This window comes from Lonchura striata, chromosome 2 (genome assembly GCF_046129695.1).
Source record: "Lonchura striata isolate bLonStr1 chromosome 2, bLonStr1.mat, whole genome shotgun sequence".
Classification (NCBI taxonomy): Eukaryota; Metazoa; Chordata; class Aves; order Passeriformes; family Estrildidae; genus Lonchura; species Lonchura striata.
In genome coordinates, this window is record NC_134604.1 from 89,524,350 (window position 1) to 89,552,021 (window position 27,672).

Here is a 27,672-nt window from a genome sequence, read left to right on the forward strand (position 1 = left end):
TGTACCTAAAGTGGGAGCAATGTTTTCTACAGAAGACACTGAATGCAACTAAGGAAAGTTAATTTCCTCTCAACTGACCATACACAGCTGCAAGATGCTTGTCTAGTGTAACTGCAGCCCTCAATTACAGTTCAGTTCATGAAATATCTGGACCACAGATTCTGTGTGCATAAGCCTGTGCAGGCACATAGGAAAGTGGGACAATGCATTGGACAGACAGATTGACCCACTGCCATCTTGCCATCTCACAAAATCAGACATATCAGGATGTTTTTAAGGTCTCTTTCCTCCTGTCCACTCAGAAAAGAACTGATTTCAAAGACAAAAGTGCTCTGAACCTCTTACTTCATACAGGTCACAGAAAAACGGGCTACTAATAAACAACGCATACAGATATTGGACAGATCAACCCAGGACTCAGAACATAAATTTCATTTCTTTACACACACACACGCTTAAAAGGGAAAGGCACAAAAAAGTGTGAATACCAAAGCAGACACTACTTACCTTCAATGTACAGGGGCTCAACGACATCATGATTTATCAGTTCAAAGTTCTCATGACCAATCCAGTGCTCCACATTTCTTTTCCTGCCCGTAAAGAAGTTGTCCACAACTGTAACCTCATGGCCATCCATCATTAGTTTGTCAGTAAGATGAGAACCCACAAACCCTGCTCCTCCAGTTATCTGCGTTAGGACAGTTGGTATAAATTTCTTTTTCTTTTTACAGAAACACTAGACAAAGTCTACAAACATGAAGATAGAACAGTAGGTTTCAGATCTTTGCTTACTTCAGGGGAAACAACTCCATTTCCATGTATATATTTTTTTCCAAGATTTACAGACTTTAAAATTTTGAGACATACTTGATATGTTTCATCACTGTCAGACTAGAAGGTCAGCTACCTATTCACATCAACAAAATCTAATTTTCAGATTATTTTCCTTTTTTTCCTTCAAATTGGATTGTGCTCTTTTTTGTAACAGCAAAGTCTAAAAAGATGCAGAAGGGTAATAAGAGAAATTTCTGCAAATGCCATTTTTCAGAAGAAACAGGTATGACAGAATGCCAAATTATTTTCACATCAAATTTATCAGACATGTCAAATCCGGCTTCTGTCTGGTCTACATCATGGAAGACATGCTGGGTGTCCTAAGTAAGTACTGTAAGTTTTCACTCAGAAAGGAGGAAGGGAATTCTATGAAGACCTTTCACTTGAAATATCTGCTAAAACCAAAATCATTCTTTTTGTGTCTTGATGCATCCATAGTATACATCATCCTGGCCTAAGGAGGTCAGTCAGCTGGATTAGAGGATCTTTGCAGGTCCCTTACAACTGAAAGAACTCTATTCTATACCATTAGCTCTGACATGCAGTAGTCGCCTGTCTTGACACTTGATGTTCTGCTGCACAGAAACAAGCAGAAATAAAATATTTAAATCCCTGTTTCATTGAAGAAACAAGAAAGTTCATTAATTTTTCCCTTTTTTCACCACAGACTTTAACAGTAAACAAGCCAAGAAAAATCACTTATTCAGTACTGAAGCAGTCAGCACAATGAGCAGAACTGCAAGTTGTGTGACACACCCACACCTAGCTACAGAAGCAATTATTTTTTCTGCATTTCATAAACTGTTTTCAAAAACCAAGACACAACACATAACAATGCTCAAAAAGTAGAATTGTAAAAGACCTGTGTGGTATCAGCTACATCTGCATGGTCAAATTCACATTTTCAAAGTGATTCAGCTGTTATGTCCATTCTTCAGCTGTAGTGACAAGTAACTAAACAATGAAAGGACAAGGTGGAATCAAGCAGGAATCTAAAGAACAGACAGTGCACTGAAATGACAAAGTGCTATGTGGAAAAGGATGAGAAGCCTGAAGTTCTTTTACTTTGGGTTAATCAAAGACTAAACATTTATCCTGTCCACTACCCTGCCATCCACTGTTCTAAAAAGCAAGATTAGCAGATTTTTTTTAAGCTAGAAAAAAAGCAAAGGAAAACCTCCAAAGATTGAAAACAAACAAACAAACAAAAAAAAACCCACATAAAAATGACATCTGTTTTCTTTTGCAAAAACTTTCATGTCCACTTCTTGTATTCTCATTCTTTCTTTTCTTATTAAAAATTCAGGGGCACCAGTGTGTCCAAACAATTGTAAATAGCAGTTAATGAAAGAATCATTTAGTTGGTCTATTTAGTATTCTTCTCAGTTTGTCAGGGCTTCCTTGTGGCAAATTCATCATCTTATTCAGTTCCCTGACAAACCTGAAGGAGAAACATCTTCTGGAATAAAAGAAAGAATCTCAAGGCTCATGTTATGCTGCAACAGAGAGGAGGGAAGAGCAGGTTTCTGGCAGAATGATGAGAATGAGGACAGAAGACCAGTAACTGAGGGAGAACAGCCCTTTGCCATCTCACCACTTCCCAGAGGGAAAAAAACAAACCTAATGCCATGAGTTTATCCTGACTTACAAGCAAGCTGAAGCCTTGCTGAATGTTCCAAGGTTTTGCCTTTTCTGTGGTGACCAGGACAAGACTTTGCTGTAGAATACGTGAACCTACTCCTTCAACTGAGACCCATGGAAATCTCCTGCTGCTACTTCTGTTTCCAAGATTCTAGAGAAGATAAACTCAATGCTTGCAATATATGTCTCTGGTTCAGTAAAAGGAAGTGTCTTCTTCCCAATACCCCTTTAAAAAAAAAAAAATCACAAAGCCAACCAAAAAATGAAAAAAAGCATAAAAAACACAGGAAAAAAAAATCACATACACAATAAGAACAAAAGCACAAAAAAGGTAAAAAAAAGCACAAACCAATTCTGTCTGGAAAGAAGTTTCCAATTACCTTAAACCTACAAGTAGTTTTTATGATGAATCTAAGTTGGCTTTATTAACATATCACTTCCATGGGTATTAGACAAAGCACTTAAGAAATCATTGAAAAAGGAGTTGAATATGCCCTGGAAAAGTAAAAAGACTATGTAAATTATGTTTTTTAACATTATTTGATGCAACATTAAAAAGAAGAAAAGATGATTTATCACTGAAGTTCTTTGTACAACCTTCCTGTAATTACTCATACAAGCATCACTTCTAAATATTACTATTTTTATACTTTTAAATATTACTAAATATTACTACTCTAAATCACAATGACATATTAATCTACATAATTGTAAGTTGTACATGAATCATATCCACATCAAAACTGAAGCACCACAACTTGGATCTTAAAAAGGAATTATTAGGACAACATTAATGAAAATATTTAATTACTTAGTAGTGCACGTATGCTTGCTAACTTCAGCACCTACTAAAAGGCACAAATATTACATATCATTATCTTCACTAAAGACATTTACAGTTTTGTCTATTTATTACACATTTCTGCTGTCTGCAAACAGATTCAAAACATCTCATGCCCCATAAGGAAATTATATATTTTTTTGTTTTCTGCTTTTATCACTCTACTATATTCAATTCAGAAAAAAAAAACCTGGAGGAGGCCAATGAATGCCCACCCGAGTTGGCAGAAAACTAGTCAGAAGAATCTGCCACTCCTTTTGGCCAGCTTTCTCTGTAGTCATTTAAACTGTACTAAATACACAGGGAACCAGAAAGTTATTCACCTCCAGGTCAGCTGAAAACACTCCTATTCCAACTACTTGCCATCTCTGTTGAAGCAATAAATTTCAACAAAACATCCAGTATTTTTCAGTGGCAAAGGCTCGAAGTGAACATTAAGAGCTCCACAGCCTGTTAACAGCTTTCACTGACACTTTTGTTGAAGTACATTCTCACACAGAAAACATGACATTAAGGTTACTTTACCCTTGCAAACACACAAAGTACACAATTTAAGAATTTTCAAAATTAAGCCTCTATTTTCCTCAGTTTATTTTCTATATTCAACAGGGGCACTGGGATTCTACAGGTCTGTGTCATAAAAATGACAGAACACCACTGCAGAACTAAACTGGTAATTTAGTAACACCTTTGAAATTTTGCAATAGCAATGAAGATTATTGCCTAACAATGCAACAAAATAATTTTTTCTGTATATTTTCAGTTTTTTTCTTCAAGATTTTGAAGTCAAAGCAAATAAAAACACCAGCTACGTTAGGCATACTAGCAGGGTTTTGTTGTAGACTTTACTTTCGTTACGACAGAAGCAGTTCATACTCTATTTTACACATTACAAGAAGCTATACTTTCTCTGCCTTCAAAACATGGGGACAATTTCACCCCCACTCCCCAGACAAACAGAAACAAAGAAAAATCTAGGTCACAGACAACTTCAAAAGTGTTTGCAAAAGTTGAGTTCAAGTACAATTCACTAAGTTTAAGAATGCCCTGGACAACTATTTGTCCTGACTTAACCTGCTATCCTCTTCCCCCCTCAACTGCTTATGATGCTTCAAAAGAACAGAATCCACAGAGAAGATACAGGGAGATGAGCACTCCCTGCTGAGCAACTTGTTTTCTAGCCTTATGACTAGATTTTGCCCAATTTGGTCACACAAGGTTGCCATTAAGATGTGCTTAAAAAATTCTCCCAGTCTTTGAAAGTTTAAGCCATCTGAGAGTGCACACAAAGACTCTTTGGCAATGTGATCCTGAGAAGTCACAGGGAAGAGCAGTTTAGTTGGAAAGTCAAACTTCAAAAGCAGAGTCCACATGTATTGTTCATATGATGAATTTAAGAACATCAACACAAATAAGTGAAGCAGCACCCTAAAACCTGTGCAACACATATAACATCCAAGGTAATTCCCTTCATCCCTTCTCATGTCCTTAATCCCACAAAACAGATTACATTCTACAGAATTTCTTGGTATTTCCTCAAAACAACTTCTGAGTAAACACAAACTTACCAGGATTCTTTTACGATCCTTTTCTGATAAAAATTTCACTGGTGGGTACTTCTGGGTAAAACTACAGAACATTTCAAAACAAAGAAGAAAAACTAAGTAAGTTTCAGCCTGGTTTCTTTCACATACCTGTCTCTGATACATGAGAAACTACTCTGAAAACCTTCAATTCTTAAAGTTCTGCTAAAAGTACATTTAGTCCTTTATTCAAAGAGTATATTTAGTCCTTTATTCTGAAAAACAACCTGGGTCAACACAAGAAAATGCTTATGCATGGTGAAATATCAAAATTCATCTGCAAAGAGTGCTTTTAAATTTTCTTCCTGTTTTTATATAATGAATCACCTGACTTTTATCCTTTGAGAGCAGAACTAATGTCAGGCATGACATCACAAGAGAATAAAACAATAAGACATGCGCAGTGACTGAACACCTTATTTTTAAAGTTTGGAAAGGCAAACAACCCTCTTAAAAGCTGTGGAACTCAAAGCAAATTTTGTTGGCTTACCGCATTGACTTCAAACACTTCCCCATGATGTTTTAATGTGAAACTTACAACACAAAGTTTTAACTTGCCTTAAAGTTTTACAAAAACCAATATAAAGTTTACAATCAGGATGTTGAAAAAACACATTTTAAGATATTTCAACAATTTCTACAAGAGTTTATTCAGTATGAAAATTAATCTTAATTTTCTTAGGCATACTAGACTACCATTTATTTGCTCTAGCTGGATTTGGTCTTCAAGCTAGTAATTTAATTTTTGCATCTTCCTTACAAGAACTTAATCAATCCAAAGAAACCATAAAATAAAATTATGCAACATATGAATCTTAAGTGCTCTCTCAAACTCTTTAGTTTCAAACCTTAGAAGTATTTCTCTCTCTCCCTGCCATGCATTCTGCCAACAAAGTCCTCTGAAAGGAGGTGTGAATTTTATTTATTTCAGTAATTAGCCTCATAGTCTTGGCAATTTCATAGCTCAGGTTTTCCTTAACTAAATATCAGCATGACACCACACGAAAATTAAACTCTTCTCCTCCAGTACATCCACAGGCTAGAGATATCCTGGTGTAGCATGCAGGACCAAAAATGCCAAGAATTACATTTTCTTCTACTCACCAAGAGCCGCTGATTGAACTAACCCTACAACTGTGATCTTGAAGCACCCCCACCCCCTCTTCTATCCTGCAGTACTGGCTCACCAGAGCACAGATGCTTCAGTACTTTATCCAATTTTCATCACAGCATGAAAGCTACTTTCAGTTTCTTGGATAGGGGAAATATGGCAATGGAATCTTCCAATGTTAGCCACACAGGGAGACTGAAAAAGAAGCTACCTACACTTGCATTAGATCACTATACAGGTCACAAAAAATTTATTTGATTTATGCTGAAGCAATGAAAGACTGTGCTCAAGCACAATGCAGATGTGTAATACACATTCTGAGACAGGGAGGAAAACTCACGCATAAAAGGAGATTTATGGAGTTCAAAATAAGTTTAAGTGGGAAATAACTAGATGCAAGGGAAGTCTAGCTCCTCCATTTCAAAGACCACTATTTTAAGGTTGCAGTAATCCAGCCTGGGGTCATATTGCTGCCAAAGGGACCTCACAACCATTTCTGCTCCTTTTACTACACCAGTAGCAGTTTAGAGGCAGTGGGATAGAGTCTGGCAGCCAAATGATGACCATTTGGCAACAAAACCAAATTTATCTTGACTTAATGCCTGCTTTGATGCCTACATAGCAATGCTTTTGCTGTGCAAATTCTTAAAAAAAAACGTGACACCTCTAGCTTCAGTTAAACAATCTCTTGTCATGAGACTAGCATTAAGGAATTCTTGTCTTTCCTGCTTCTCAAAAGCATGAAGATGGCTTGCTTTCATGTTTTATCAGCTTATGAAGTAACAAAACATTGACACTAGAATAAACTTTGCAAACAGAATCTCAGCTTTCAGGCATCTGACAGCGAGTAGTTATTTACTTCCACTTCACACAGGTATAAAATTTAAAAAATATTAATTGCAACAACCCACATTCAGCTGAACCACAAGAGGTAAATGGCTACATTATTTGAAAAATAATAATAAGACAATAATAAGAGCTCCTCCTTTGTGAAAGTATAATTTTAAGATTGGTTCATACAGAGGTAAAAAAATATTTTGATTCTTTCTCCTTTTTCCTAGAGGTCTGAAACAAAACTTATCAATACACATGAAAAGGCCATAGTATTTATATGGCTTGCAGGCGAAGTTTTAACTTAATGGTTCTACTCAACAACTCATTGCTCATTTGAAAAAAATACAACAATTATTAAATAAAGAGCCAATCAGGATACCCTCCCACCAAGTTTGTTCATGAATGGCAGAAGAAAACACCTGAATTACCCACAACTGAAGCTGACAGTTGACTGGACTATCAACGAAGATTTAATAAATAAATCAATTTAATATTGTAATTGGCAAGGTGGTGACACAACCTGCAGTTTGTTTCACATTGCCAATATACACCTAGTTCAACCTATGAAGTTCATGTGCATATTAAGAGATGAGCAACCAGTTCAGTATTCTCACTGAAGTAAATTGTATGTGGCAAGTCACTGAACCTTTCAAATCAATTGTAAAAAAACAGAACTGAATTTTTTTCTCCTTACAGCCCAGGAGGAGTGGGAGGAGGAGGGGCAGCTGCTCACTGACAAGACAAATCTCTCAACAGCTAAGTACTGCAGGTGTCAAGCACACCTCTGTCCAGCAGCAATGGTATTCTGTCCCCTCTCCAAAAGAAGAGCACACAACCACAAGTACACAATACCCCACAAGGGCTTACTAATACTGCTTGGACAGTCCAGACTTGGCTTTTTGCAATGCAGCACTCTCTGCTTTGCGTGGGACACCAACAACGTGTGCAGTGTCACTTGCAAAACAGTACCACCGGCAAAAGCAGCATGTCCTTGTCAGAGCTGACAGCTCTCACTGCCACACCAGATCTCATTCTGTGATGAAATCATCTGTCCACCAGGACACCCAGATCAGAGAACTGATGTGACACAAAGGCAAACAGACAGAGTGAGGGGCAACACTTTCCCTTACAAATCCTGAGAGAAGGTGGTCGGCCAGGCTCATGCACACAGGCTAAGATGCACAAGCAAATCACTGAACAGTAGCTGAGGAAGAGTCACCCATCACAAGTATAGGAAAAGTGTGGTGAAACATATTTTAAGTCTCTTGAAGATGAAACCAGTATGTCTTAGCAGACATCAACCACAGTAATCCATTCATCATCTGGACTCCAACAGCAAATACCTCCATAGGATTTGAACATTACAGAGTCCAGCACTCCCAGCTTGATTTAGTAGGATCAATCAGCCAGAATACCTTAACCATTACTGTCTCAACATTCAATGCCCTTTCCTCACTTATATGTGACAACAAATCAAAAGTACTGAAGGTATATACAAAAATTTATTTCAAGCCCACAACTACAGAACTGACTGCTACAGAAAAGAAACTGTGCCTTTGAGCTGCTTCCCAAATCCAGCAGATGACATACCTTTTTTCTAGATCTTTGATTTTCTCCCTTAGAGGTGCAACAGCCTAAAATAAAGGAAAAACATTTAATCTTTGAAGAATAAAACAGGATTCACATCACAAAACACACACATAGGAAGTTGCCTCAGAGCAAAAGTCATGGCAAACAATCTCCTATGAAGAACTTTACTGAAGACACTCCAAGAAACTTACATTTTAAAGCCTCCTTTACATAGAAAAACCCTTGAGCCTTTTCCACCAAAAATCAAATCACCTAGAAAAGTGTGAAATTAAATTCCTTAACTTACCACTGAAAACAAAACATCTCAAGGCTATGAGTACCATAGTCTTGATAAGGACATCCAATGTTATGATTCCTATTTGACAAAGTGAAGTCGTAAGTGACTTGTCTGAGGTTGTCAAAGGTTGCTATATCCAGCAACAGAACAATGGGACAGTAATTTTAACACAACTATTTAAATGGACAACAGATAAGCATACAGAGGACACAGACACAGAGAAAGGGGTATTAAATCTACATCATGATTTGAGTGTATATTTAGGCTTAAGAAAATATTGAAAGGAAATCTGATAGAAAATATAGTTCACCTACCAAGACTTCTGTTTGCATTTTTATAGCTTTAGAAGAATCACTTAAACTGGCATCAGTTTCAATTTCTTTATCACAGAATCCAAATTTTCAACAGTCCTGCTGAATTTCAACAGGAGTCCGTCCCTGAATTCATGTTTTTAAGACATTAAAGCCTTGTCACAAAATTTACCCTCCTGGACTATACACAAGTTGAAAACTGTCAGAAGTTCTAACTGGTACTAAGTGGCAGCACATCAGCAATCACCATTAATTTGTTTTATACAAATACTGCTGGAAAGAGCTAGACAATTCAGTAATTTCATAGACTGAATAAAGCTGCATATTCATGTTAAGACAAAATAATATGGTATTGTCATTTATATTAATTAAATATTCAGCTCTGTGGAACAGCAAATAGCTCTTGAAACAGTTATTCTGATGGTCTAAGACATTATACAAGTACAACTTTAAAAATAAGATCCAGAAATGTTCAACTTCTCAGACCTTACAGTAACTCTGATCTACACATTGAATTTCAAATATTTCACCATTCTTAAACAATTGGAATTTTCGCAATGCTTTTTGCAACACTTACCAGACTTTTTTTTTTAAAGACAAGCAAGAGAGAGGAATGAAAAAGACAAACTAAGAATACAGACACTCCATTGATTTTAAGCAATTTCAGTAGGCTGCTACATAAACCTGCTGGAATACAAGACACTAGGCAGACCAACCTGAACACACCCACACAAGGGTAAGGGGTAACAACCTCAAGGACTTCTCTATCTATTTAATACTTTGTTTTATTGTTATAAGATTGGAAGGCTGAAACATTTGGAGGAAGATCTGTTGCACACATTCTCAACATTTCACAACAAACTGAAGCTGAAATGGAAATTCAGAGGTATTGGTACAGCAGTCCAAAACCACTAGTAAGTTCAGTCCCCATGTCTACTCCAGAAATTGCTAGGACTTGTGCTTAAAGCCTTGGCACTGCACACCCTCGCCAGCCAAAAACATTGCTATATTTATTCATTAGTTAAGAACAAAGCAAAGCAATTTTGGGCACCTTTACATTTGTAATGCATCTTGTATATACTTCATATTTTGTAAGGCAGTCAGAGGACAGAATTTGTGTACATCCTTTCAGTAACAAATAAAACAGTTCTTGGGAGGATTCTACCATAGTCTCTGCAGCAAATGTATCAGCAATCACTTTCAAGAAAGATTTTAATGAAAATAAAGTGGAGTCACAGATCAATGTTAGAAACTCCACTACAGTGAAGAACAATTCAAAAACTTATGTATAGAAACAAATCAAATGCTTTGGTTTTAGCAGAATCAAGAGTAATGAGATAAAATTAAATATACCACTTCAATATGAAATGAGTGAAATGGAATCCTGAAAATAAAATAGATTACAACTATTAGCAAACTAACCTCTTCTATTCTACTTTCCACTTTCTGATCCCCATTTTCTTGAAGAGACCTGTTGACAAGAAAAGAAAAAAAATAATACACACCTATGCTATAATTGCTTCATTGCACCTCCATCATATTAAAACAGCATCCTCAAACCACCTCAAGTTAGTATTATTTCAAAAACATAATTAGAACAAATTAAATTAAAGAGGATGATCTAATTTCCATTGAAATCCATCAGTTTGGCAGAAACTGAACCAAGCCCACAGGAAAGAACAGTACCAATAAAAATTACATTCATTTTACATAGAAAATTAACTGCATTTTAGAAAAGTGTCTAATTACTGTTTTTAGTGTAACTTCACTGTGCAAAGGCCCAAAATGTCTCTTTGAGGGTCTCTGCATACTGTATGCTGACAAAACGTTTTCCTTTAGACAAATGTATCTCACTTTGAACTTTCCCAAACACATGGGAAAAAAATCCCAGCTGCACTAAAACACATCTTCAGTGACTGCCTGATGGGCAATACTGACTTCTCACACAAATGTTACTCATTTGACATGAGGCCAAGGATGAAGTATGTTGTGGTAACTTGTGAAAATAGAATACTGTCTAAAAGGCCAGTGTCTTGCACAAATGTGGTCTCTTTTAGCATCTGATTGTGTAAAGTGTCTCACTTATGTTCACTTTTGAGGAAACTTTTACAACTGTAGAATATGTATTTTTAAATTCTAGCTCTTGTATCAAGGTTATTAAATTTTCCTACCATTTGTGTTATTGGGTTTTTTCTTTTCCAATTAAACCTTCTGAAAAGGGAATTATTTATCTCACAGTAGTTAAATTTTTGCATACTAGAGGAATCATGGGTATCCCGACATAAAATACAGTTCTTTCAAGTGAAAAACAGAGCTCCTTTACTTGGGTCCTGAACTCATTACACCTAGAGAAACAGAAGATCCTTTGTTAAGCAGATATATATATATATACACACTCACCACACAGAAGTTAAAGCAATGATTCCCTTCATAACCCTCTCTAAAACTCACACTTTTAAAGAAAGTCAACTCAGTCTATTACTGAGGCAAAGACCTTACTGACCAGATTCATTTGTATCTCTAAAGAATTCAGTAAATTCCTACACTAAGACACATGTTCCCTGAACCATCTGTTCAAATCAAGTTGTCATTTATTGCACTAGTGGCAAATAAAAACCCTGAAGCTAATGTTGAATGAATTTACTATAAGGAAGTGGTATTAAGCTATCTTAGTGGATTTTGAAGATGTTTTCCCAAGTAACAGAAATTTATGAAAAACTATGCAAACAACTGTGGAACAGTTTCCTCTCTTATAAGCGAGCAAGGAAAATTTGGAAAACTCCTCAGAATTTAAAAAGGTCCCCTCAAAAATAGTTCCTACTGTTTTTTACTCACAAATCCTGCAACTCAAGGACTGGCAACTCTGCAATCTATTTTTCATGAGCATTTTCTCCTAACGAAGACAATCTTACTGGCTGAGGACCAACATTAGTCCTTAAGAATTTTTCCCCCTCAAAAGCTCTATAAAGGACATTTCAAATAAAAATTCAGAGGCAGATAGTGGCAGAATTTGTAAGGAGAGCCTATCAGGAAATAAACACTCTGGATCCCACACCCACCTGTCCTCCTCAAACCCCTCTCTGAGGTTCTTGTCCTTTGTTAAGAAATGCTCAGCTGCTCACATAACAGCTGCTAAGCTGCCACAGTTCACTGGTCATGATAACATGTTAATCTAACTGGTATCTCCATCTGCAACCTACAGCAGCCCAGCAGCTGTTTGCATGACAGCTGAGCACTTTTTGCATCAAGGGTGGGAAACTCCAAGAGGAGTGGGCCACTTTGGACAGGAACAGACCCCTAGGGTAAGTCATCCTGGGTGCATTAGAGCCTAGAGAAAATTCATTATTATTCTTATTTTGTCCCAAACTTTCCTTACTATGTGCTACAAGGAGAGGTAACAGAATACCAAAACCCTTTACTAGCAAAACAACATAGTAAGATATTTTGTCCTCTATACACAATGACTTTGCTGTAGGGAACAAGCTGTACCCATATTCTCTTCAATTTCTTTTGCAGCTGTGTCTTCCCAGTGAATTTTCCTGCAGGATAAACTCGCATGCAAGCAGAAATGTGAAAATCTGCATGTTTTGCATACCTATTGTCTTTCTATTTCTAAAGGAAAAAAATTCTAGAGGGCAATGCAAGATTTTCTGCTTTTCAGCAGTTAAACCATCAGATTCTTACCAATTAACTGTGGAAGAGGAAAAACTCTCCAAAGCACATTTCTGATTCTAGGTACAGAAATATAATAATGGGAAGCAGTGGGGAATGTGCTGCTCTTCAGTATTTAAACCCACATTATCACTGAGATACAAGCACGTCTGTGCTGAGGAAAAGCAGAATCCAAGCCTATGCAAACCAACTGGCCAAAATCAGAAGATGAATTTGTACAAAGAAAAGCAGATGAAGTGTGAGTAAAATTCCAGGTGAGATCTATAACAAATATACAACCATTTTTGAGACTGAGCATTTTGTATTTAAGAAAAAAAATTGTATCAGCTGCTTAGCAACCACCCAAACAACAGTGTGAGCTGTTTTTCTCTGTGCTTTATATATATTGATAGGAAAGGTAAGTTAATTTTATTAAACATAAGGATAGTCAGTACAAAAATTATATACATTACCTCATATTGACAAAGTTTCCCCATACAGCTGGAAAATAAGAAGAGAAAAAACATTACAATGTCATATAGCACTACCTGAGGAAATGTTTCCCTATTATCATCAGAAGGAATTTAAGACAACATTAAGTAAGTTAATCACAAACTATCTAAGTAAGTTACATAATCACCTCCATATAGGTGTCTAGAACACAGTTCCAGAGTATGAGTGGAATTCTGATTAGATTAAATGGGACTGTAAAAAATACACAAGAATTATCTATTTAACCTACAATTTGTCACTGCACACAGATTAAACAAACCAGAACACTTGCCTTGTTCATTATGGATACTGGAAAAATTACAAGAGCAAGAAAGGAGCCCTGTGGACTTGAACCACACAAATTGGAAACTGCAGAGTGACAAAAGACTGGCCACTACAGGCTAGAGCTGTACCAGCCCAAAGAGGTGCCTCAAGAATCCTGCATTAAAGGTAGCAAGTGCTTGTGTACACATATAATTGTGTCTAAATACATATATAATGTGAGGTAAACACAAATGTCGGAACCTGTGGTACTGAGATGATTCCAAGATTGTAGAAAGTCTCTGAGCCTCGTAGCTAAAGAAGAAGTCATAATTCATCTCTGCTGGTTTTCAAGGTTGTCTATTCTTGCTTATCTTTAACATGTTCTGCTGCCCTGCCGCAGGTCTGTCCTGCAGGGCAGCGTGTGGGGCTCTGCCCTCAGTGGGATGTTACAAACATTATACACCAGAAACTACGTGTGCTAGATTTACAATAATGTGCCAATATCTATCACCTACGTTGAACAGTGTGTCCCCAGCCTAAATCAATAGAAAAATGCCAACACTACAGTGAAACATGGAAGGCATGAAGAAGAAGGACAAGACACACCCAATTTCCTCCATCTTGTCCCCTTTGGACCCCTTATCTAGAATCCTAAAATTTTACTTTTGCACTCGTGCCACACTTAATTATTACTTATATCAAATACTTAGAGCTTGTAATTAATCCTGTAATATTGAAAACTCTTTTCCATGGGCAGAGATCAGAGACAGTGTCTCTCGGGGCTCAGTACAGGGGGGTTCCTGACTCCCTGCCAGAGTCCCAGACCTTCCAGGGCAGCCAGAGGGAAGCCCTGGACTCCCACACACAAAAGGTACCTATGCAATATAACTTACAATGCCTCAGTAAGCAAACAAAACTAATTTATTACTGTTTGTATGGAAAAGGTTTTATAGAAAGATAAATCCCTATACAAAATCAAAGACCAAAAGATGCAACAGATGTCACTGGTCAGGGCTTAGGTGATTATAGGAAGACTATCAGAACACTGACTTTGCTTTTAACTTTCAACTAGGAAACAGAATGCAGTTTAAAGTGAAAAAATTAGAAGCCATAAATCAGGCTACACTGACAAGGAAGACTTGACAACTTCACATCATCAAGATAAAAAAGGTTAACATGAAATAGTTATGTAAGGGATTCTGCAAAACAAGCAACACAGGAAATATACTCCAAAAATCTCCAGAAAATCATTCTAGAACTGCTCTTTAAGACACAAGGCTCAAGCTAAGGACCAAATTATGTTGGGTCTTGAGGAGTAGCCTATATGCAGTATTATCACACATAGAGAAAACTTCTAAAGTGTCCACAGATCTTGTAAGCTGTACTGAAGGTCTTGAGTAGCAGCTAGTATTTTGCCTACCTTTAGGCTTTGCATATACATGTCCATCACTATTACTCAGTGAGCTCAAGGAGACATTGAGGTGTTACAGAAACAAAACAAAAAATTCTATTCCTGCTACAGTCACAGGCACCTTCCAGGCAGGAGAAATGAAACATTCCCAGGAAGGAGTGGAGAGGACACACATGAGGGTTCAGTAATGCAGTTGTTCTAGCCTTCAGGGGATGGGAAAGCTACTGAACTGTTTTTAAGTGCTGAGTGCTGCTGAGTAATTCACGAGTAACTCGAAAGAATCCATAACAGACTAAGAAATAAGCTGTAGGAGGTCTCTGTGGTGATACTATAAATCCCTCTGTCATCTTCTGGGGAAAAGATAGGGAAGCTTTATTATATCAGAACAAATTACTCATAAAATCCAACTGAATTTTTAAATAACCTGGATTTTGTGTTAACTAGATAAAGTAAATTTAATGCAGTAAAAATGAGATACAGTGTTGAGCACAGTTAAATTCAAGTTATTTACCCTCTGGCTAGAATTTTAGAATTAGATATGGTAACACTAATGGAAAAACACTTTGTTTTCTTTCAACAAAGGATGATGATCTGGCAGTCACATGTATAGAATCCTCCAGTTAAACATGAGTGAGATATCCTTACAAAGAATTATTTTTCTGGGCTACAGAAATTCATACAAATAATGTAAGTGGTTATACTGTAGCAGGAAGCATCTGAGTTTAGCTGGTGAAATAGGAATTCATTGAAGAGGAAAAAAAATAGCTGCCAGCTGCAACAAATGCCAGCCTTGTTGCAAAGACAGTGAAGCCACATTGCATACAAAGAACTAGCTTCCTAAAGAAAACACATGAAAAAAATCTAGAATTGAAAAATTAACCACACAGGAACTATCACAGAGAGAAATCTAGAGAACCCTGAAGTCTCTCATGTGTAGAGAGATGTTGCAAAAACTCACTTCAACATACTGACTGCCCTCATAAAAGATTCTGAATGCGCAATTCTAAACAGGATCTCTTTAGGTACTGGTGCTCACATGGAACTTACACCAAGGTTGAAGGGATCAGAGCTAATATTTTTGGACAAGAGTGGAAATAAGATTTGACTGGTTTTCTTCCAAATACAGAGCTGTTTATATAATGGGCTTACCCCGCAGGAGAACCAGGAGCATGACTCTAGCTCACAGAGGATTTCCTTGCCCTAAAGGTTAAGTCAAGACTAGTCTGACATTCAGGCAAGAATGATGGAAACATAGAGGTAAGTAGGTCCAAATCCACAAGCAGAACGATGAAAATTGCAAGCATAAATTCAAGATGAAAATCCTTACAGGCATCACAAAACCACTTGACAGGCCTATCAAGTTCAGGTCCCAAAAGCTGCAAACACAGATGGTTAAAATATCTTCCACATCAGCAAGGTCATGAATCAGGCACTTCACAAACCCAGCTTTCCAAAAGCATGAGACTCCTAATGGACCAAATTTAAGCAAACACTAACACAACCCAGAACTTCACTGTAAAAGCCAGTTATAAAAATTCAAGTCTAAAGGCAAATCTTTTAAGCCAAAAGGTATTAATCCAGGATAATAGTCCTGTGCCAATTCTCAGACTGTAGAGATTTAACATCCTCACCCCTCACAGCCACACAGAACACACAGAACAAACTCTGTGAAGAACTTCCAACTCATCCAACTAGAGCATTCATAAACAGTCTACCTGCCATCTACTGAAATTTTGTGCAAGGGAATAATTCATGATTCATTGAACTAGGCGGAAACATGACTTGTAACTTAACATTTAAGACACTCACTTACAAGAGGAAGAGACAGGGGTTCTACTTCTTCTTTCAAAGACTGATTGTAAACCTCATCCAGTGACTAAGGTCATAGTAAATTGGCATTAGAGAAGTGAGCAGAATATCTGAATTGTTGTAGCCCTGTTTCATGGCTTGTAGGAAGAGTAAAAATAGGACTACACCTATCTGTTTCAAGATGTTGTTTCCCCTTTGCATCCTTTTCATAACATAATGAGAGAAATAATTTTTATTGTAGCATTTTTTCAAGGATTAACTGCAAGTACCATGAAGAGTAAAGTACATTAGTCACTAATCATTCCCACAGACATTAAACTTTAAAGTGAGGGCTTCCAGAAAAGGACAACATGCCTTCAGTGAAATGATGAAGAACTCTCTAAAAAAGCCTCTTTTAGAAAAAAAAAAAAAAAAAAAAAAAAAAAAAAAAAAAAAAAAGGTTTTTAATGCCCTAATCACAGTATTGTTATTAAAAAGGTATTTACATTTATCTGACTAAACATTAATCACTCAGGGTTTTTAGAAAACCCAAATGCTTTTTTGTTTTTTTCCCAAGCCTCTGAGATTAAGCTGCAACTATTTGGCAGGCACAGTCTTATAGTAAAGTTATTGTAGGTTTTCAAGACTTCTCAAACCTCCCTTAAAAGGCAATTAGTCATATGTGAGTAAAAAATGTGGTGTTGTTTTTTTCCCCTACTGAATATATTTACATTCCTGGAAATTTAAGTTTGTTTAGTTCTTCTAGAGAAGCCCCATTCTGAAATGATGCTGAATGCAGAGGACTGCAAGGACTGGGATACTGACAGCTAAGGAATACTCCAGGAGCTATCCTTTGGATACAAATCAACTACACCTACATTAAGTAAACAAAAACAATAAACCTCCCCCCCAAAAAAAAAAAACCAAACACAAAATATAAGATCTGTTAAATCACACTTGAAAAATACAACAGAAATCCCAAATATTTGGCTGGGGTTTTGCTGAGCATCTACCATTAAACAGACACTTCAGTATCAGTCAGACTTTTAACTCTGACCAGCTGCACTTCATAGCAAGCATTATCTTTCCAGATCCTCAGAACATAGGAATAGGATGTATGTTTTCATCTGAATATCCTTTGAATTTGTCATCTGCAATAACACCGTTTGTATAGGTTTCCTTAAAATAAAGATTACTACACTAAGAGAACCTTGCATGCCATAGTTAAGTCATCCACAATAAGCTGGGGAACCAGAAAAACAACACTGTCACAACCTGAAGGTGGTAAAAGACACAATCCTAAAAGAAGCCTGTATCTTTATCCCTCTTCTCTGTGTCTCTTTAAATGACATTAATATCAAGTCACAGACTATCACAGGCTCTCGACAGTAATATACACTCAATCTGAAATTATTAGTGATATCACACACATTTCAGAATAGGTATTTTAAAAAGCAAAACCATGATGTCCATAGAGACCAAAACTGTACCAAAACCAGATGCAATCTCTTTTAAAACCCTATTCTTTCACAATTGCTTTCTTGTTTGTATTTTCAGGACACTGTTAAAGAATTTTTTTACACAAACTTTTGTCTAAATAGGTTTAGCTGAAAGCCCAGGATTTTTTCCTGTATTGCCCACCTTTCAACTTCTGCTCCTCAAAATATAGCGATGATGTTTGTTACAAATTGATTTCACTGTCAACAGAAACAGCATGCAGGAATAATATGAATTGATATACAGTCATAATCAGAATTTTTTTAGAGCAAACTCGTATGTTCTGACCATCCAAAGCGAATTGCTTCAGTCAAACTTTCCATTTCAGAGAGGTGCAATGGCATTCAAAAGAGGGTTTGGTTTTTTCATGCTCAAATCTGACTCTCCACAGTCACTCAGCAATTTTAGTCTCCTGGAAGAAATAAGAAAATAGGAGAGCATGCAAATGGAAATCATAAAATGCTTTTTAACACAATTGCATTAAAATTTTAATTTAATTACTTTACATATTTAAAAATGTAAATAAAACAATTATTTTCTTTAGGAAACTATTACTTCCCACACAACACCTTGTCGCTAAATTGGAGAAATATGACTTTGATGGACTACTCAAGAGATGGCAGCTGGGTAGCTGCACCCAGGGCTCAGTACCCAAAGGGAGATCACTAACAAGTAGTGTCCATCAGGGGGGTGCACTGGGACCAGTACTGCTCAGTGTCTTTATTAATGACACAGACACAGCGACTGAGTGCATCCTCAGCAAGTCTGCAGACAACACTGAGCTGGTAAGTGTATTGAGGGAAGGGATGCCATCCAGAGCGACAATGACAAGCTTAAGGAGTGGGCAAACATGAACCTCATAAAGTTCAAAGCAAAGTGCAAGGTCCTGCACCTGGGTTGGAGCAACCACCAGTATCAGTACAGACTGAGTTACAAGAGGACTGAGAGCAGCCCTGTCAAGAAGGTCCTGGGGCTACCTGGACATGAAACGGCAACGTGCACTTTCAGCTCAGAAAACAAATCAAAAACACTGGGCAGCACCTAAAGAGGTGTTGTCACCCTGTCAACTGAGGTAATTCTTCCTCTATACTCCACTCTCATGAGACATCACCTGCATACAGCTCTAGGGCTCCCAGGACAAGAAACACATTGACTTGTTAGAGAGGGTCCAGAGGAGGGCTACAAAACATTGTCAGATGGATAAAACACATCTCTTATGAGGACTGTCCGAGAGAGCTGGCTAGAAGAGCCTGGAGAAGAGAAGGCTCTGAAGAGACCTTATTGTGGCCTTACTAAAAAGGGGCTTATAAGAACAATGAAGAAAAACTTTTTAGCAAGGCCTGTAGTGATAGGACCCCTAGAGGCAATGGTTTTAGCCTAAAAGACAGTAGGCTTAAGTAAGATGCAAGGAATTCTTTACTATTACAGAGGCAAGCCTGGAACAGGTTGCCCAGAAAAGTTGTGGATGGCCCACACCTGCAAACCACATGAGGCTGGATAGGGGTCTAAGCAACCTGTTATACTGAAAGATATAGAACATCCCCCCAGGGCAGTGGGGGGGCTAGATTAGATGATCTTTAAAGGTCTCATCCAATGCAAACCATTTTACGATTTGGCCAAAATATTTCAAATCACCTTTTATAGTCTTCATTCAGTAAGAATAAAAAAACCCTCTCAACTGTAGTCCATCTGTAACTCCAGCAGTATGTTAATTTGCTTTAGAAAATTATTTTACTGATGAGAGCATTTTGCAATATTAGTGGAGATAACACACGATTACTAATCATAACTTTGTACTAAGAAATGTCACTTGCCTGAGTTTATGCCTTTGGAGAACATACAACTTGAATATTAAAAAAGATTTTTAAAAAAATACACCTCTGATAAGTCTACCCAGATCTCTGTATGGCAAATAGTTCTTGTTGCATCTCCCAAACAGATGCCTTGCTCAACAGTGAAGTTCCTGCCCCAAATCAAAGATAGCAGATAGGAACTGTAGCTTTTCCAATATGAGAAGTATCCTAGACACAAAGACACAGAGTTTGCTAAGGGAAATATGCTCTCTGTATCTCGGACAGTACCACTGCAACTCAATGTCAACCCTTCAGCTAGTCATCAACTAGCAAAACAAAGGCAACATAATCACCAGGAAGTTTCTCCACTCTCTCTTAAGAAGAAACACTTAAACCTTGGCAAGCCAATACCCTCCCACAGCTGTGAGATATAACATTATGCAAATTTTCTTTCTTTACAAGAGTTAATGGAGCTTCATACTGCATGGGAAGGTAGCCAAGGGTACTTGTTCTTACATTTCAATTAGCATTGTCACTTTATGACTGGATTTTGTTCTTAGTTTCCCAGATGGAAAATTCTCTTTAAGTTTTCCATCAAGTCTTTTTTCCAGTTCTCTGTTCACTGTTACTACTCCCTCCTGCCTCATATCTTCAGCATATCATTCTTACTGCTGCTCCTCCACTGACCCATCTGTTGATAGCTAAGTTTGTTTTCAGTGGACTCACAGAATGTTCCTGTTCCACAGCAGTGTAACTGAAACAAACTCACTTTTCCCAGCTACCTTTCACAAACCCCTTCAGGTAAATTGAAGCAATAACCCCAGCCTCTCCCTCTCTCCAGTCCATAAATGAGATCACTATCAATATCAAAGAAATATTCCCCTTTGTAAAAACAGAGGGTAAAGAAGGTGGAAGCTCTAAGAGTGTTTGTCCTTGAATGGAAAAATGACAAGGCTGTCTCCTGCACATGCTGTAGAAGAGACACTAAGTGGAGGCAAAAACATTAATATTAAATGGAGATAATAGAGATAAGATTAATTTCTCCAGGATGCCAAAAATTGTTTTAAAATATCATGGCTAGCAAGGCATAGTCAGAGTCCATCTATTCCTGACAAACAACTGAAGCATGAACAAATTTTCATAAGCTACACGAGTACAGCTAGTTGCAAGCCTGATGAGCAGGGAACTGGAAGCTGTTACGACAGTGAACTTATTTGCATAAACCCACAAATGAAAGGCAACTTGGTGACTGTGAACCCAGCCAGCATGCCTGATGTCCTACACAACCATTTCGAACTCTTCCATGGTCAATCAATCCTGGCATTTAGTTAAAAAATGGCTGGGAAAGGAAGATTTCTCATGCTGAATAACATTGAGACAGCCTGAAGCAATAGGGCAGGATCAGCTTGATAACTGCTCTTCTATTACAAAAATGGAAGTAAAAGCTCATCAAAACAAAATATTAAGTAAAATTTAATCTTCCTTTTGAACATATGCAAGACAAGCAGCCATGTGAGGTGCTGGTAAGATTCAAACTGAAAAGCTCACTCACACCTCGATATTTTGAGAACATTGCATTCTTCCTAGCTGATGGAAATCTGACAAAAACAAATGGTTAATCCTATAAAGCAAATGATAACAACCATGGAAACTAACAATGCTGTGAAAAGTCAAGCCACTATACTACAGGATGCACTTACCTCACATTACTTTGACATTTCATTTGTAAGTTGTTTTAATAGCTGTGCTATAACTTATCGTACAAAGGAAATGAGGTCTTAAGCTTGGACCTCATGACAGCACGTTACTATTCCATTTTCCCCTTAGAAAAGGAACAAGGCTACTGATATACTTCCCAAGAACCATTTGATCTACAAATGAGTAAAGAGAGCTGTTCCACTTTACCAAAAATAGAGCTTTTCACTTTTTCATTAAGAACATGCAACGGCCCTGTCATACATAGCAGATTATTTACAGTAGCATCAAGATTAAAGCAAACCATGCAGATTGATGAGCTCTGGTCTTTAAATCCTGGCTACAAGATTCCAAGTGTATTTCCAGTAACTTAAATAGGTCCTGATTCTGCAAAGACAGTACCACTGAAGCATGGTTGCATGCCCATATAAAGCTGAATACATACTAAAAACTTCCAAGGGAGTGAGTTTAACGTGTCTATGTACTGACATCCCAACACGCAGATGGGGTTTTTAAAAACAGAAGAACAGTCTCAGCCTGCATACAAGGTATTTGTATTGTGGTAACACTGAAGTTTTTTAACATTATTGATTTAATTCACTGCTCTTTTATGATCTATCTACATTTCTCATTACAGACAACAAAAATCAATTAAACCCACTTCACTTCTCTTTATAATCGCCTCACATTCTGAAGCTGTGGTTTCACAACAGTTTCAAAATGATGTAAGTGGAACTCACGACTGAAAGAATTTGTTTCAGTTCACCTCCACACACCTGTCCATCCCACTTTGGTTAACATTAGAATTCCTGCACTATTTTGTTGGGAGTTTAATTTGAGATTAAAAAGTTTATCCCTTTAAAAGGGCAATGCAAATTCAAGCTCTGGCCAAGGTTTCCCACTATATGTAGTACACTATAGTCATGCAATGCTCAAAGAAGAAGACAGCACTGAAGGTGAGCCAACTAAGCTAATTATGAAGTGTGTTAATAAAAAAATTGAGCAGCAGCCTGACATATTAGAGAGTGATTCACACAGCTTTCTAGATGCAGTATCGCCAAATTCATTACCTGGGCAGTGGGGAACAATATCACCCCTCTTACCCAGGGCCTAAAGAAAAGGTAAAGGTAAATATTAAACTTTATTCCCTTCCTTTTCCCAGGAAACAGTTGCTTAAGTTACAACAACTTTTAATTTACTACTGCATAGAAATGCTCATTTTAAATTCTGTTTTTATACATACAAGCCATGCATAGCACAATGTTTCAACTGAATTATTTTTTTTAAACTAATAAAAATTAAGATTTACAGAAATGAGGCATCAAATGCTACCTTAATTCAAATCCAAAGTAAGGATCTTTCTGGCTCTAAGTGCTACCAGAGGACCTAGTGAAGTCCATAAAGAAGTTCTAGGGATCCTATAATATGACTCTTAACAGTGTGTCTCATGTCATGACAGTACTTCAACCAAAGAAAACAGGACTGCTTTGGAGACAGGCTCTTAATTGCAGACCTGCAAACCATGTGATGGCAACACTGCCAGCAGCACTGCCAGCTTTTACCCCATTTTATCACTGTGCACCACCTTCTCAAGCTGGGCCCAAACAGGTGTTGAATACCCACACTGTCAAATGGCTATAACACAAAAGGGTGATCTCAGTCCAGCTAGTTCCTTCAGCTGGTGCACAACGAAGAAATTTCAGTCATTGTATGGATGGGGAACAGAGATACTGAAGACAGCAGAACCCAGCCATCTACCACTGTGTGAAACTACCAAGAGAGCCACTTAATGCCTCTTGAGAGTGAAATAGCTCAGAGCCTTTCAACTGCATGCAAAAAGGTCTTTCTCTAGTCTGCAAACTCACACAGATAGGTTCTTCAGGCACCTTTGTAACCAACTTGCAATCAAAGGCAAAAGACTTCTATGAAATAAGACATTTTCCTAAATGATATTTCCAAAACATTTGCTCAGGGTTTCACACACAGACTGACAAAAATGGCACTATTTAAAAAGCCCTGTCCTCTAGTTCAGAAAAAAATAATGTACTTGCCAACTATTTAATTCCCTGTAAAATGTAGTACTCCAAGTCTGAATGCCCATGCCCTAATACTGAATGGAAATTCATGGAGAGGCGGCGCACAGCCTAAAAACACTTAGTCATTTGGAGAGTACTTCAGAAAGGAGGAATGTAAGAAGTGCCAGCACATACACCTACACCAGCTGCTCAGTTTCCTCAGATTCCCTGCTATTTCAGTCAGACATTATCTGACTGCAAGCAGAGCGTAGTGATGATTCAGTAACATTATGAGGAGTACCCTTTTAGGGTAGGTGAATGGGATCATAAATAATCACTTCTGAGAAAAACAAACAAAAAATATTCTCTCTAGAATCTGATAGAGCAGTGGCATCTGCTACCACACCATACTGTGTAGCTGACACTTAAGGATTCCACAACTTCTGATCTCTAGTCAAAAGATGGGAAAGCACAGCATGTTAGATTTGCAAAAAACATGTTCCTACCAGACACCAACTTATTCCCTTTTCAAGCCACTTTTTTGCCACACTGACCTGCAGTCCCTCTGCTCCTCCACTTTTTTTTTCTGAATCCCAAAAAACAACAGTCAGAAGGCTTCTCCTTAAGGCTAACTTTTACTCACAGAGTTAGAGAGCAAACACCAATTACTGTCCAGAGAATATAATCAATATCTAGGTCCCAATGACCACATCACCTGCCACTCAAATCCAGTTTTCACAGCAGCCTATAAACTTTCGTCTGAAAACTATCACTCTTAGCAAAACATGTAAGCCTCTCAAAAAAACGAACTGACATTAAGTTGTTAGGATGCAAGAGACCTGAAGTCATTTGGACACACTGTCCTGAAAGTCAGAGCTGAAACACAACTTCAACACAAGAGAAGTACTTAAATAGTGAGGTCGACAATAACCTACGGTAATTAAAGGAATTGCTGTGTTTCTGTGGTAGGAAACACCACCCCTCTGACAAAATGACTTGTGTTGTACCTCTCCACCTTCCCGAATCCAAAGGGAGGATCTGAAATGCGATGGACGCACTCGCCGCCAAAGCTAGCTCACCTATATGTATGTACCTTCAAGCATCAAGAGAATGGCTTGCTCCCTAGCTGAACTGACAAGGTATAGTGTTGTTCACGCAGAATCTACCCGAGTCTGAAAACAAAACAGGCTAAAATAAAATAAATTAAAATTGCAACAGTACGGGAAGAGAGCTGACAGGACAGCGTTTTAAATCCATTTTAAATCTATCTGACTCACTGCTAATAAGTGAAGTCATAAACATCCCCGACACTGGCTTTTTTAAGATTTTCTGAAGTACCTCTGTGCCTCTTTCCCGGCTCTTAAGACTTCAGCTGCGCTCTGATTTAATAAACAAACATTTATTTAGCCCTCAAAGGACTTGTGAGTATTTTACAAAAATCAGACACGAGGCCTACCCTGGAAAAACTTCCCTGAGGGCTGCTCACCGCTACCAGGTGGCGATCGGGGCGGACAAAGCGCGGTTTGAGGACAGGAGCGGCTGCGGAAACACTCCCCGAGCCACGGCCCGCCCGCCCCGCTCCCCGCCAGCCAGCGGGACGAGGCGGGGAGCGACGGCTGCCGGGGACGGCCGGCACGGCTGCCCGCGGCACGGGGCAAGTTCGGGCAGGGCAGGAGCCCTGAGCCCCCACCCGGAGCCGCGGGGAGCCCCTGCCCCGCTGGGCGGAGCGCCCGCCACCGGGCAGCGCCCCGGGGTGCGGGAGGTGCTGCCGCCACATGCTTCTCACCCGCCTCTCCCCCACGGCGGGCGGAGGGCACGGGGGGCGCCGCGCCAGCGGGCAATGAATGGCCGTGCCAGACCCGCCCCCACCCGCTCACTCACAGGCGACGTAGGCGACGAAGGCGAGCCCCATGAGCAGCTTCATCCTCCTGCGGTTGATGGCGGTCAGCAGGCGCAGCAGCGGCCCCTTGCTCACCATGCCCCGCGGCAGCGGCACGCAGAGCCCCGGGCACGGCCGCAGCCACCCACGGCTCCGCTCGGCCCCGCTCCGCCCGCCCCGGAACCGCCCGCGCAGGCGCGGCGGCGGCGCGCGCCCGCTCCCCCGCCCGCCCCTTCCCTCCCGGGCCGCGGACGCTGCCGAGCGGTGGCGGCGCATGCGCGGCAGCGCTCGCCTCAGGACGAGCGGTTCGCTCCCGGGCCCGCGCTCCGGGCGGGCTGCCCGGGGAAATGGAGTGCGCCCGCAGCCTCCCCCTGGCCCGTCCTCACTCTCAGGGTGCTTCAGGGGCGGGCGGGCTTGGTCACCTGCCACCTCCCACTGTGGCGGTCCTTGGGCGGTGACCTGCTGGAGTGAACAGGCAGATGTGGGCGCACACATGGACAGCACGTGTGTGGCGCTGGCACCTTCAGTGCCTGGTCCTTTGAAAGCGCCGTTTGCCTCGTCCCCAATGTGCTTTCCATACCTGCATAGTGGGAACCACCTGGCTGCAATTTTGCAGCATCACAGAATAGTCTTAAGTTGGAAAGGACCCACAAAGATAAAGAAGTCCAAGTCTTGACCCTGCAAAGGACAACCCCAAGAATTACATCGTGTGCCTGGGAGCATTGTCCAAATGCTCCTGTCAGGCTACGTGCAATGACCACTTCCCTGGGGAGCCTATCCCAGTGCCTGACCACCCTCTGGGTGAAAAACCTTTTTGAGATACCCACCTGAACCTCCTCTGACATAAGGTCAGGCCATTCCCTCAGGTCCTGTCATTGGCTGCCAAAGAAAGGATGTCAGTGTGTGCCCCTCCACCATGTGAGAAGGTGTAGACTGTGTTGAGGTCTCCCCTCAAGGTGCAGTAGGATGATGCTATTTGAGCACAGAGGTTAAGTCAGATGACCTGCTCTGGCGCCTCTGAATCTTGCCCTTTCTGTAATTCTGTAAATGAAAAATATGAGAATTTCTCCCTTCTCCCCCACACCTCTGCCAAGTAGTAGTTTTTGACTTTGCCTCTGTGCAGGATAACAAGATTGCAGTTGGTTTAAAGTGGATTACATTTTTACTGCAGCTTCTATCTCAAGTCCTCATGGCCTGTTGCAAACTGCAGATTGGTATTTGCCTGGAAGGGTAGGTGCCTTCCTCATGTGTCAAAACATGTTCTCCTGCCGCAAATACTCTTAATCTGAAGAGAAATTCTTCTCCACAACCTGACCTTCCCCTTGAGTGGTGTGGCCTCCATACAGTTTGTTAGGGATATTCTTTCTCACACTTGCCTCTCATGGGAGAAGACTGTGAAAGCAAGCACTCTTGAATTAAATTCTTCTTTTCAGTATAGAAATGCAGCTTGTTTGCACCAAGAAACTATGACCTCAGCCAAACAGAGGCTCACACAAGAATAACAAGAATATTATTACTCCTTATTGCAAGGAGTAAACTCAGTGAAACAAATGTGTGAGTGTCAGAAGGGTAAGTGCAGTAAGGTGCTGTGCAGAGAGATTAAGAATATCCCCTTCTCTGAGACCCATGAAAGAAAATATATTTTTTCAGGAAGCCTTGAGAATTGAGATTTCCTTACCCTGGGCTCTGATTATAAGGCCACTCCTTTCCTCTTGATTTCTGTTTCCTTTGATTTGTGTTTCCTATACCTAACTTGCAAGTTCATTCCACTGCTGCTAGCTGCATGGAGTAAAGGGAACAACAGTTCATCATTTAAAACATGATCTAGCTTTTACATCTGCAGAGTTTTATACCAGCAGTAAATTCGGCCATCAAAAAGCTACAGCTGAACAGTGCTGCATGAAAGCTAGAGAGTATTATAGGATATATTAATATGCACAGTATAAAATCCACAAGCCTTAGGGGTGCCCAAGGCACTTTTAACAGTTGCCCTGCCCTTAGCTGGGCTGCTCAGTCTGTGACTCAATCACTGCCTCTGTAAAGCACCTTGCTTGGCACCTGGCTCAGTCTTCATGCCAGTTTTGCTGCAGAAACATGTTCAGACAGGCTGCAATCTGTGAGGATGGGAAAAGGAGAGCAGAGGAGCAGGATGCATTATGGAACTT

At 39.3% G+C, this 27,672-nt stretch overlaps 1 protein-coding gene across 1 annotated transcript in view; it reads right to left on the reverse strand.

Annotated features, from left to right (window-relative positions):
* The window catches only part of UXS1 (UDP-glucuronate decarboxylase 1), a 54,950-nt gene extending 29,259 nt beyond the window's left edge, over positions 1-25,691 (reverse strand). The window contains exons 1-6 of the mRNA XM_021538064.3: positions 25,510-25,691; positions 13,147-13,174; positions 10,445-10,493; positions 8,435-8,478; positions 4,885-4,945; positions 508-688 (exon numbers count right to left, since the gene is read on the reverse strand). Of these exons, the coding sequence (XP_021393739.1) occupies positions 508-688; positions 4,885-4,945; positions 8,435-8,478; positions 10,445-10,493; positions 13,147-13,174; positions 25,510-25,606 (460 nt within the window). The 5' untranslated portion in view covers positions 25,607-25,691. The remainder of the gene's footprint in view (positions 1-507; positions 689-4,884; positions 4,946-8,434; positions 8,479-10,444; positions 10,494-13,146; positions 13,175-25,509) is intronic.
* Positions 25,692-27,672: the final 1,981 nt, after the last annotated feature.